Source organism: Aythya fuligula, chromosome 3, assembly GCF_009819795.1.
Source record: "Aythya fuligula isolate bAytFul2 chromosome 3, bAytFul2.pri, whole genome shotgun sequence".
In the NCBI taxonomy this organism is placed as follows: Eukaryota; Metazoa; Chordata; class Aves; order Anseriformes; family Anatidae; genus Aythya; species Aythya fuligula.
In genome coordinates this window covers 117,490,466-117,502,543 of record NC_045561.1, presented here as the reverse complement: position 1 = coordinate 117,502,543, position 12,078 = coordinate 117,490,466, and the positions used below count along the sequence as shown (strand labels likewise).

Genomic DNA, 12,078 nt, shown 5'->3' with positions numbered 1-12,078 from the left:
CTCTTTTTTTTTTTTCTTTCTTTTTTTTTTTTTTCTCAATAAAAGCCCAAACTTTGCGATTCGCTCCCGATCTCTTTCCCGGCCGTCTGCGCGCGGCCGTGCCGTGGCTTGTCAGGAGCTCTGGGGGGAGTTTTGGGGCGAGAAGGGGTTTTTTGAACCGGGAAAGCTGAGGGTTTATTGTCAGTTATTGCAGCACTTCGAGGCTCTTAAAAGATGGATTTTATGGTCGGCTGTGCTCATCTGCGGTGCTTTGTGGCGCGAGTTCGGCTCCGTTTGAAGGAACCTGTACTTTTTTTTATTATTTATTTTTCAAGAAAAGGGGGGGGGAAACCGGGCTTTGCTGGCTTTGCCGCGCACGCACGCAGCAAAAAGCGCTTCCCGCTGCGGACCCGAAGCTCAGCACCCGGGTGCTGAGCTCCAGGCTTTGGCTTTGCCATCCCCTAACCTTCCCCGCGAGCCAAACGAAGCTCTCCTCGTTAACCGAGCGGCCTCTTCTTGCCCCCCGGGCTCCGCTCCGGTGCCGGCTGCTGATGTGCCGGAGCTGGAAACTCGCCGTCCCCAAAAAAAAAAAACGCACGCCCGGGCATTGGAGCAAGAAAATAATTTGGGAGCGGTGCCGGTGCTGACCCCTGCGGCGCCTGATTGCAAACAGCTGGGAGGGCTCGAGGCGGCTCTGGCGGCGGCGGCGAGCCCAGCGCCCGCTCCTCGCCTCGCTTTTTGTGTTTTTGGGCTCCGGGCAGAGCGCCGAAACGGGATCCGGCCTTCAAAGGACGGGGTCTACTGGAAGCAGATGTGGCTCCAAGGCCCGAAAGGGATTTTGGAGGGAGGGTTTTGCGCCTCCGGGTCGCAACCGTGCCGCTCTCCTCCTTCCCTGTACATCAACGCGTGCCACGGGCCGAAATTTGGGGCTCAAACCTCCAGGAGCAGCAGCAATCCTCCGAGGAGCGGTTAGCAAAACCGCCGCGTTTCTCCCCAAATCCTCGCCACACGGATGATGCTGGAAGGAAGCGTGGTCGGGGGCTTTTGGGGCTGGCATTTTGGGGCTGGCAGCGCCGTGGTGCTTGCGTCCCCTTCCATCGCGGGGGCTCCCCGCCGCCTCCTCCTCGTCCTGCTGCCTGGCTCCGAAGGCGCTGTTAATTTTCTACCCGGGGACAGGCAGATTTTGGGGGAGGACGGAGCGAGCCGGGCGCGCGTGGTTGTTCATAAAGGACCTTGTAAATCCCGGGCGGCCTTTGAAGCGGGACGGGGTTTGGAGTAACCCTTCCCAGGACAGCGTGCCCGGCTCAGATGTATCAAAATCCTTGCGTTTTGCAGTAAAACACCGCTTCTCTGCGACCCCAAACTGAGCATTTCTTGCCTCAACCCTGGGCTGGGCAGCAGCAAACCCCCACAGCCGGGTCTGGCACCCTGAGGGATGTGAGGGGTTTTTTTTTGGGGTGCATCCCAAGGCACGGGGGAGATGCTGGCTGAGGAGTTGTTGCAGTGGCCTTGGCTGCACCAGGGTGCGTTGCCTGTCCCCATACCTGGATTTCTCTTGGTTTTAAGAAACCCTAAACCCACTTTTTTTCTTCTAAAACAGCAGCAAAAACTCTAAAACCCAAAGAAACAAGCCAGAGAAGGCAGCTGTTGGCACGTGCTTGCTAGAGTCACACCAACCCGAGCAAAAATAGGCTGGGAATAGTTACAAAAGGATTATTTAGACCAAAATGCCCCAAAGGCTTCGTTTTTAAGCAAAACTGGACAGGAGGACGCGGCCGTTTCTTGACCCTGGGAGCTCAGGGCACGAGGTGCAAGCTTGCAGGAGGCTTCCCCCAAAACCCCGAGAAGGTGGCGTGGAGGAAAGGAGAGCGTCGTGGGGGGCCTTTTGGTGTGGAATCGGTAAAAACGGGGCTTTTATGGGCACCGTCCCCACGTGCCTGAGTCTCTGGATGTGTGCAGAGCTGTGGCTTTGGCTCCCAGGGTGACGACAGCGAGGGGATGCACCCCATTGGGGTTTTGGGGTGCTGCTGCTGGTTGCTTAGTGTGGTGCTGTGCTGGAGATAACCTCCCCGTGTCCTTTTTTCTCCTCCTGCAGCGTGGCCGAGATGGCGAGCGTGCTGTCCAGGCGCCTGGGGAAGCGCTCCCTGCTCGGCACCCGCGTCTCGGCGCCCGACGGGGTGCTGGTGGCCCCCCAAATCCACGCCTTGCCCGCCGACCTCAGCCGGCCCCTTGCCCCCCTGGCACCCCCGGAGGACGGATCCTGCCCGCAGGCGGTGGAGGAGAGCAGCCGGGCACCGAGGTTCCCCAGCCCCGGGCACCATCAGCTCTGCGCCGGGCAGCAAGTACGTAAGGAAGCTTTTGGCTCGGGGCAGGGGGAGAAAAATCAGGGATTTTTTCCCTAATTAAAGGTCCCGGGGGGAGCTGTAATTGGGGAGATGTTAATGGGTGTTTGTGCGCTTAGCCCTGGCTGTGCCTGATGGATTTGGGTCACGTTGCTTTGCACAGAGCCCCGTCTGCTGCCTCCAATCCTAAAAGTGGGTGTCTGGAGAGGACCAAACGCTTTCCTCCAGTATTCTCCAAACATTTGAGGCTAAAGGAGATGGATTTCACACCTCATATCCTCCCCCAGTGGACTGCTCCTCCCTGAGCTTGTCCCATCTCCTCAGAATCCATCCTAACACCTGCAGGCACCCCTTTAGAGGAGGGGAATCCCCCCTAGCTCCTGCTTGGGCTTCGAGCTGCATCCCTGGCAGCTTTTTGCCCTGGGATTTAGGGTCTGCAGGTGAGGACCTACCCGGGAAAGCAGCCCCTGGGGAAGAAACGGGGGTGACAGCTCCTCCAAAACGTCACCCAGACATGGTGACACCCCTGCCTCTTGTCCCCCTGGGCTCCTGAGGGCCGTGCTTTGACCTGCAGCAGGGAGTAGCGCGTGTTCCTGGCTCCTACCCGCAGAGCTGTAAAAGTTTCTCCGGGCAGAGCTTGTGAAACGCTGTGTAAATAAGGCCCCTGGTGGGTTTTCTGGCTGCTCCTGCACCCAGCAGGTTCCTCCTGCCCCCTGTTTATGAGCTGCGGGACACTGGGAGCTGGTTTCTCTGATGTGCTCCAGCTTGGGGGGATTTTGCCCGCTTGCTTTGGCTGCTGGAAGTGACTTTAAAACAGCAACAAGGAGGGATTTCAGCAGCACAGCTGGGTTCTGCCTTGGTGGCTTCGCAAACCGAAGGAGCTGCCACCTCCCTGCGTGGTGCCCAGCTCACGAGGATGGATGGTGGTGGTGGGGAAGCCTCGCTCCTTGTTTTTGGGGAGCATCAGGAAGGGGGTACAGGCTGCAGAGGCTGCGAGGAAGGTCAGGTGGGTCGTGGCACTCCTCCTTCACCCTTTTTCCTCCCCGTTGTTCCCGCTGGATGTCCCACTGAGATGCTCTCAGGCTTTTTCCCTGGTCGGTGTCTGGGTGCGTGTGTCCGTCCCATCGCAGTTCCTTGGTGTGACACCCTCGGCGTTCCTCTAAAGAGGGCTCCTGGGCCTGTAAATAGCTGCAGACACACGCAGTGCCTCCAGACAGCGACATTTCCACCAACAGAAACATGCTCGGGGCTGCTAGTGGCGCAGAACAGCCCGGGAGAAGCAAGTGAGCCTCGGGTGAAAGAGGAGGAGGCGAGCTCTGAACATCACCTCCTGCCCGAGAGCAGCGACGGGAGGAATCGAGGTGCAATTAGAAGGTCCCTGCACCCAGGAGACCTCTGTTCCCTGGCTTTTCATCCCCTCACCTACGTGTTTTCCCAATTATTGTAATAATTGGGGGCGCCTGCCACAGGATGGCGTGCAAGGAAAGCCAAACCAGAGGAATTAAGTGGGGAAAAACCCGTCCAGAGTGGTGATGTCCTGTGAATGAGCTGAGGTTGAGATAACGTACCAGGGAGGGGCAGAGCTTTCAGCAGCGGGGTTGGGGCGAGCCCCGGCACCCCTTTACTTTGCAGGGCCAGCTCTGAGACAGCCTCAATCCCAAATCCCCCTGCTCTGGGGACATCACACGCAGGATTTCATCAGGTCAGGATTTCTGACGGCACCAACAAACCTCCCCGCGTCTCCTTTTCCTTTTCCAGGTTTTGGTCACCTACAGCGGGCAGGAATTCGCGGGGCTGGCGGAGCAGCACGACCCCCCCAGCGACAAGGTGAAGGTGCTGCAGCCCGAGCAGGGCTCGCACACGTGCTGGAGGATGCAGGACACGCGGCCAGATGCCACCGAGGCGCTGCAGAGGTCGGTGTCCAGCAGCATCGACGTCCCCAAGAGGTACACGCCTCGGGCTGGCTCGGTTCTCTACCAGCAGAGAGAGGTGACGGGGGTATCTCTGCTTTATCAAAGAGTGGGTTATCCTCAGAACGGTGCAGTTTAGGATTAAAGTGGATTTATTTCCTGCTTTGGGGGAGAAAACGGCCTTTCTGGTGACTTAAAAACGACCCCAAGCCCGCAAGGCGCTGGTGGGAGCCGCGATGCCGCCGCAGGTTGCGGCTCCCCTGCTCGTGGTGGGTTTTTCCTTTGCTTTTTTCTGCCCTGAATTTTACATTTCTGTCCCCCCACGGTGCAGGAAAGACGATGCGGCCGTGGAGATGGACGAGATGGTGGCGGCCATGGTGCTGACGAGCCTCTCCTGCAGCCCCGTGGTGCAGAGCCCTCCTGCCAGCGACAGCGGCATCCCCCGTGAGTGTGCATTAAAAAAAAAAAAACAACACACAAAAAAAACCCACTTTTATTATAAGAATGACAACATCTGCACTCAAAAATGGAGAAATACCCTGGTGCTTTCGCCAGCCTGGGCTGGGATGGATGCAGCCCAGAGGAGCCCGTGGTGCTGGTGTTGTTTGGGACAGCGCAGACGGGGTGACCCTGCCCTCCGTGACCGTCCTAGGGGGGCCGGGGAGCCCCGGGGTGGGGAGCACCGCCCGGCTGCTCCTTTTTTTAGCGGTGGTTTCATTCCCGAGGAGTCAAATGGAGCCCGGGGGATAAAAATAGCAGCTGGGAGCCGTGGGAAGTGTGCCTGCCCCATCGCTGGCCGCCCGCTGGCTGTGGACGAGGAGGGGGAAGTGGGGTAAAAGTGGGAGCTGGCACCGAGCAAAAGCACAAAGGCTTTGTGTAAAAACGTGAAATAAATAGAAGGGAAACGTCCTCACGGTTATATCCAGCCTCGGGGCTGCTCTCAGCCCTCTGGGGGAGGTTTTGGTACGCCCTGGAGTGACGGTGGCTGCGTGTCCCCCTCCGTGCAGCCTCGCGGGCAGCGTGCGATCCCTGGAAGGAGAGCGGCGACGTGTCGGACAGCGGCAGCAGCACCACCAGCGGGCACTGGAGCGGGGGCAGCGACATCTCCACCCCCTCGCCCCCTCACCCCGAGGGCAGCCCCAAGCACTCCAGCGAGGCCCTGAGCTCCCCGCCGGCTGACGACGGCTTCGAGACCGACTCCGACCCCTTTCTCCTCGACGAGCCGGCTCCGCGGAAGAGAAAGGTAGCAAAAAAGCCCAGAACCCCCAGGACAGCCCCCCCCAGGGGCTGTTGTCACCCAGCTGGGGGTGACACGAGGTCTATTTGTCCCCCAGAACTCGGTGAAGGTGATGTACAAGTGCCTGTGGCCGAGCTGCGGCAAGGTCTTGCGCTCCATCGTCGGCATCAAGCGGCACGTCAGGACCCAGCACCTGGGGTAAGGCCCAAATTTCACCTCTTCAACCTCCAAACCTCCGTGCCCTGGTGCCGAGCGTGCCGGGAGCCACCAATTCCTGCACTAAATAACCCCAAAACCAGAGATGCCCCACATTTGTGCAGCAAGCTTGGCGCTGCTGCCACTTGTCCCCTCCGTGCAGCAGGAGCTGGGCTCCAGGACGGGAAATTTTCAAGGGCAAAAGTGCTCGGGGTTAGTTTGTGCAGCTCAGGTCTGCCTCAGGCACCGGATTAGGGTGTGGGGAGCAGCTTTGCTGTTGCAATTCTCACCACAGCCTCCGATTTTTTATCCTTTTACGCATTTTTCTCCTCTTTTGCATTTTGAGTGCTCCGGGAAAAATGCTGGCAGTGGGTGCAGCGGCAGTGCTGGACTGCCATCCAGTGCCAAGAAACGCAGCGGGACAACAACCAAAAAGGCTCTGGGCTTATTTTTTTTTCCCTCTTGGGCAAACCTCAGGGCTTCACCTGCAGCCAGCAGTGCCTGGTCACCCCGCTGGTGTTCCTGGCGGCGCTGGAAGATGCGCTCACCTTCCTTCCACGTGCTGCTGCTGTCACAGAGGCAGAATCCAACAAAATGCTTTAGCACCTGCAGGCAGAGCCCTCTAATCTTGCAGCACCTCCCTCCCCCAGCCGCAGGAGCTGCCTTTTCACCCCTCTCCCCCTTTTCTCCCTGGCAGGGACAGCGCCGACTCGGAGCAGCGGAAGCGGGAGGAGGATTTCTACTACACCGAGGTGCAGGTGAAGGAAGAGCCTGCTCCGGAGACGGTGGCAGCCGCCAGCCCCACGTCCATATCCTCATCCTCTCCCATCATCATCCAGCAAGCCCTGGCCAAGCCCGAGGCTCTGCTGCTGGAACCGCCGGCGTTGGAGCCGGCTCTGGCCAGCAGCGCTCTCAGCCAGTCAGCACCCAGCTCCTTCTGGCACATCCAGGCCGATCACGCCTACCAGGTGAGCTCCAGCCACCCTCCTGCCCTCTTAGCAGGGCTCGGGGGCTTCAAGGGGGCTCAGGGGCTGCTGCTGAGGTTGTTCCAGAGCCAGGGGAGCTGTCGGCCTCCGCTGTTCCCCTGCAATTACCCGGCGGTGGTATGCAACACGCCCTGCTCCCGGCAGATAGAGCCCGGCAGGAATGCGGCCGTGCCGGATCCTGCACGTCCCTGCTGCTCGGGGAACCTGGAGATATGGGGTGGTGGCCTCGTGGCCGGTCCCTGTCCCATGTCCCCTGCCACAGCGGCGCTCGGAGCTGCAGGGGCTGAGCGTGGGGGGACGGATCCCGAAGCTGCGCGTGTTTCCGTGCCCACCCGGGCACTAAAGTAAAGGCAGAATGCTCCTTGGAGCCTACGTAAATGGGTGAAAAAATAAATAAATCAGGCACGTGTAGGCTGCTGCCTGTGGTTTGGCGTGAGCCCTGCAAGCAAACGCAGTCTCAGGAGCAAAGAGGCTCTGCCCTAGCAAAGGCGGAACGCTGCCCGTGCCCTGTCCTGTGTCAGCAGGAGCCACAGGAGGGCTTGCACCAGGGATTTCCTAACCACCCCCAGTGCTCCCAGTTTGGCGGTGCCCCATGCTGGTTTGCACGTGGGAACGGGACCCCCAGGGCTAACGCTGACCCCTTTTTTCCCCCCCTTTCTCCCCGCAGGCCTTGCCCTCCATCCAAATCCCAGTGTCCCCCCACATCTTCACCAGCATCAGCTGGGCCACCGCCACCTCGACTCTCCCGTCCCTGTCACCGGTGAGTCCTCGTCCTTTCCCCTTGGTCTTTGGGGAGCTCCTGGGCTCTCTCCTGGGTTTATAAATTCCCCTTTTCTGGCTGTCCCGTGCAGGTGAGGAGCCGGTCGCTCAGCTTCAGCGAACCCCAGCCGCCCACGCCGATGCTCAAATCCCACCTGATCGTCGCCTCGCCGCCCCGCGTGCCCCTCAGCACCAGGTGAGGGTCCCGTCAGAGCAGGAGGGACGTGTTCCCAGCTCCCCAGCCCTTGTGGATGTTCAAGGAGAGGCCGGACGTGGTGCTTGGGGACACGGTTTGGTGATTTATGATTCTGTGATTCCATGAAAACGATGCTCGTTGGCACTTACAGGGCTTGAACCTGGGTATAGCGGAGACGTTACCCGAAATTTCACAGTTTGGGGTAATTTTCGGCTTCTTCCCTTCGCAGGAAAGTCCGCGGTGAAGCCAAGAAGTGCCGTAAGGTGTACGGCATCGAGCACCGGGACCAGTGGTGCACGGCTTGCCGGTGGAAAAAAGCCTGCCAACGCTTCCTGGACTGAGTCTTCCCTCCCTGCTCCTCCCCGGGGAGCACCGGAGTCCCTCACTGCTGCAACCAGGGACCTTGGAGGCACCTCCTGGGACTCCAGAAGAGACCTCCAGAGCTGCGTGTAAATTCCTCCTTCTGTATATTGTACATCAGCTGGGTTTGCTCTTTTTTTTTTTTTTTTTAAAAAAAAAGAAAACGTTTTCCAATTTTTTTTTTTTTTTTTAAACGTGAAGAATTATCTCCCTCTTGTACAGTAAAAACTGGGGCTGGGAGGAAGAAGCTGGTGGCTCGGCGGTCAGGGGGAGCTCCTAAAGGTGATCTGGGGACCAAAGAGCTTCCTGCATTTCCCAGGTCAGCACTAAAACCTCCTGAACCGCCGCGCCGGGGCCGGGGTGAGGCGTTGAGGCAGCTTTCCCTGGCCCTTGGCTCCCTAAAAAGTGCAAATCCCTCGAGTCCTTTAAGGGACGGTGTCAATAACAATGAGAGCTTTAAAAAAATAATGCTGTTGGGCTGTTGCTAGCAGGGCAGGGATGATTTTTGGGGCAGGAGTCACGGGTTTCCCTCCTGGGTGCCCGTGTGGATGTGGGTTTTATTTGTATTGTGTCGCACGGGAGCTGTGCCTGTCTGGTTCCAGTTGGTTTGGAGGGAAAGAAAACCTTGTAATCAGGAAAATTATTGGGGTTTTTAAGGCAAAAGCAGCTGTTCCTTCTCATTTTAGGCTCTGTACCTCTGCTTTGCTCCGTGAAAATCTCCACCGTGGCCCTCAGCGTGTCTTTCGAAGCCAGGCTGAACAAACTCGGTCTTTTTTAAAGAAGTTCTGGCTTCGCCAGTAACAGGCAGCTGGGAGGACTGGGAAGGGCTTTCCCTCAGCATCACAGCACGGCCCCAGTTTTGGCAAACCAAAATTTGCTTCGCACCCCATCCGCAGCGGGGCAAGAATCTGGACTTTTTTTTTTTCTTGCTGCATTTTTTGGATATAATTTGATATTTGCGGGTTACTCACAGCCCATAACCCTTATCCATCAAGCCGAGAGCGATCCCAGCACGAGGCTTGAGCCCGGGGTGATCTTAAGGGCCACACAGAACAACTAAAATCCCCTTTAAAACCAAATCGTGTGGCTCTGACAAATTATTTTGCTCCTGGATGGATGCAAGCCCTGTCGTTGAAGGGGACAGGGGAGGCGAAGCAGGTTTATGTAGACACATGTTACTGGTGCTTGTCAACCTATTTTTTTTTTGTAATTTTGTATATACAAACAAAATATCATTCCAGAACCTCTCTTCTCTCCTCCTGGAGCCTGTGTGAGGCTGGGGTGATGGAAAAGCCCTTTCCTCTCCTGCTGGCATCGTCCATCCGCGGAGCAGGGCCTAGCACTTTGCTACAACACCGGGTTTTCAGCCTCTTTTCCCTGCGTCCTGGTAGCAATGAGCTGCACGGCGGGCTTCTTGCACTACTCAAAAACTTGTTTTTAGCTTTGTTTTCTTTTCCAGAACGCCCCCAGGCCTTTGCTGCCAGCTGATCTTTGGGTCGCAGGGCCAGCAGGCCCCAAATTTGCCGCTGGCCGTCCCGTTTTGCCCCGCCTTGCCCATCGTGGTTGTCCCTTGGGAAGGGCACGGATGGGTTTTTGGTGATGCTGAAGGTTCAGGTGGGCTCTCCGTGGGGTTTCCAGAAGTGAAAAGTGCTGCTTTGGGAAGTCCCCCGCTGCACCTCGCTGCGTTTTCCCTTCCCAAATCTTAAGAGGCTTGAAGCAGCACCCGGAGCACGGACATCAAACCCCAAAAAGGGGGAATTTGTGGCTCCCTCAGCCCCCGTGCCTTCGCTCCCGCGACTCGGAGAGACCCAGAGGTTTTCCCTTCTTGCTATCCATGCCCTCCCTGCCCCGAAACGGAGGTGGGGGCCCTGTTTTGGGGCCCCACCACTCAGGAAACCCAAAGCAGGGTGCAGCGTCCGACAATCCGCACCAACCCCTCGCCCTTTTTCTGCTTCAGGCCGGGGTTTTTCTCGCTGCCGGGAGCCTGGGCTTGTGAAAAAAAAGGAAATTTTCTGCTAAAGGTGATTTTTCTAGGAAAAAACGTGTCAGTGACTCTGGAATAAGCAGGCACGTGTGGTGTGCTGGGTCCCCGGGTGCGACGGGGGCATGCTGGAACCCCCAAAAATTTGGGGGATGCTGCCCCCGCCACCCCCCAGCCCGTGCAGTGCCTCCTCCCCCAGGGAATAGCACTTACTGCCAGGGTTTTCCTGCACAGGAATGTTTTCGTATCAGTGTTTTATCCAGGGGGTGGGAGGCGCCTACAGCTGATTTTCCGAAGGCTTTTGCGGTACAGACATAACTGGACAAAATCGTCCTTTTGCTCGTGGCTCTTTCCTTTTTATTCTCTTTTTTTTTTTTTAATGGCAAAACTGGTGCAGGGTTGCTTTTTTTTTCTTTCAGTTTGGGACTATTTCATTGGTTTTTTTTTACACTTTAAACCAGAAAAACCCTCTCGTCTTTCTGCAGCTCCCACAACACCTGTCGGGTTGGCTGGCCTCTCATTTTTTTTCGCTTTTCCCTCCTTTCCCATCCCTTTTCTCATCATTTTTTTAACTCGCTTCCAACCAGCTCTTGACCATCTTTCTGCTCTCAACCACCTCCTCTTCAGCCCCAGCCTGGAAACTCAGCTTGGAGAGTTTTCCCTGGTCCGCCTGCCTCCCACGTGTATGTATGTATATAGGAACCTCTTAATTGGGCACTAATTGGAGGCTGCTCTCCCTCTCCAGCCCGGCCACGGTGACACCCCGCTGCTGCCGAGGGTGCTTGCACCCCGAGAGGAAAACCCCAGCACAGGGTGGCCCCGCGCTGGCACCCAGCACCCCGTCACCATCACGAGGTGACATCGGGACGGGTGCCAGGCGGTGGTGGCACGGGGAAAAGGGGTTGGGGACGTTTGTCCCCGTGCTCCTGCGGGCCCCCGCTGCCCGGCCGGGCTGGGCTGATGCCGTATCGGTGAATTTTCTGTCTTCTTCGGAGCTTTTTTCTCGGCTGTCTTCCAAGTATTATTTTTATTGGGAAAAAAAAAAAATAATTAAAAAAAATAAATAAAAATGTGAAATGTAATTTTTACAGCAGCAATATGAAATATATTTTATAAGAAATAAAAAAGAAAAGTTGCCTGATGCCTCGCTGGCTCTGCCTCGTCCTTGCGGCCCCGTGTCCTGGTGCTTTCTTGCCCTGCTCGTGCTCATCCCTTAATATTTCTTCCCTGTTGGCACAACCACTTCTGGCACCACTAGATAGCAGTGTCCGCCCGCCGATGGCACTGCCTCTCCCTCCTACAGCACATGGCTCTGCTTCCTTTTTTTTCCTCGGGGGGTGATTTTCCTCCCTGAAAACCCCAAATCCATCGAATTTCAGCCTGAAAGCTCATGGAGAGGTCGGCGCATGCCAACCCCAGCAGGCTTTTGGGGGGCTCTGCAAGGTCTTGCAGCCCCTTGCAAGTCGCTCTGTCGACCTCAGAAGCTGCCTTGTGATGCAAAAAGCCTGGATAATTTTTTTTACTAATATTATTTTTATGCATGAAGGTGAGAGAGGATGTGGAGAAGGAGAAGAGGGTGGGAGGAGAGGTTGAAATTCGGAGAGGAGGGCTGAACGGGGGCACAACAGGTGGCGATGCCTGCCTTGCAGGGGAAAGGAGAGGAGAAAAATAGATAAAAACTGCACCTGGGAGCACCAAGGGGATGCAATTCCGAGCAGTTCTGCAGGGTTTTGTGGCCCCATAGCAGAGGGATTTAGGGGACACCACCAGTCCCAACTGGACACAGGCGAAGCGATGGATGCCCACTGTCCAAAAACTCCACACGAGCCCCCTCTCTTCACCTCCTCCGTGGCTTTGCAAACTGGGACCGAACTGGGAGCACTGGGGGCACCCCATAGATTAACCCCGAGCCTCCTGGCGAGACCTGGCTGTGGCATTTTGGGGACGACACTAAAAGCCACCCAGCACCACCCGCGATGCCACCACCTCCCCAAATCCAATGGGGACTGGCACTGTGACACCCACCAAGCGGTGCCCTGCGAGGCAGGGAGCCCAGACCCCAAATTTTCCCCCGGGGACGTGGTGTGGCAGAAGCTGGAGCATCCCAATGTGGGATCCCTCATCGTCCCGACC

General features: G+C 57.2%; 1 protein-coding gene across 1 annotated transcript; it reads left to right on the top strand.

Moving 5' to 3' along the window:
- Positions 1-626: 626 nt before the first annotated feature.
- Positions 627-7,990, top strand: ZNF395 (zinc finger protein 395; the record flags this gene model as incomplete). Its single annotated transcript, XM_032184519.1, has 10 exons — positions 627-682; positions 2,075-2,321; positions 4,080-4,267; positions 4,563-4,675; positions 5,239-5,474; positions 5,566-5,666; positions 6,361-6,631; positions 7,317-7,409; positions 7,501-7,604; positions 7,834-7,990. Coding segments are annotated over 10 exons (1,521 nt in total), but the record flags the coding sequence as incomplete, so codon positions are not given.
- Positions 7,991-12,078: the final 4,088 nt, after the last annotated feature.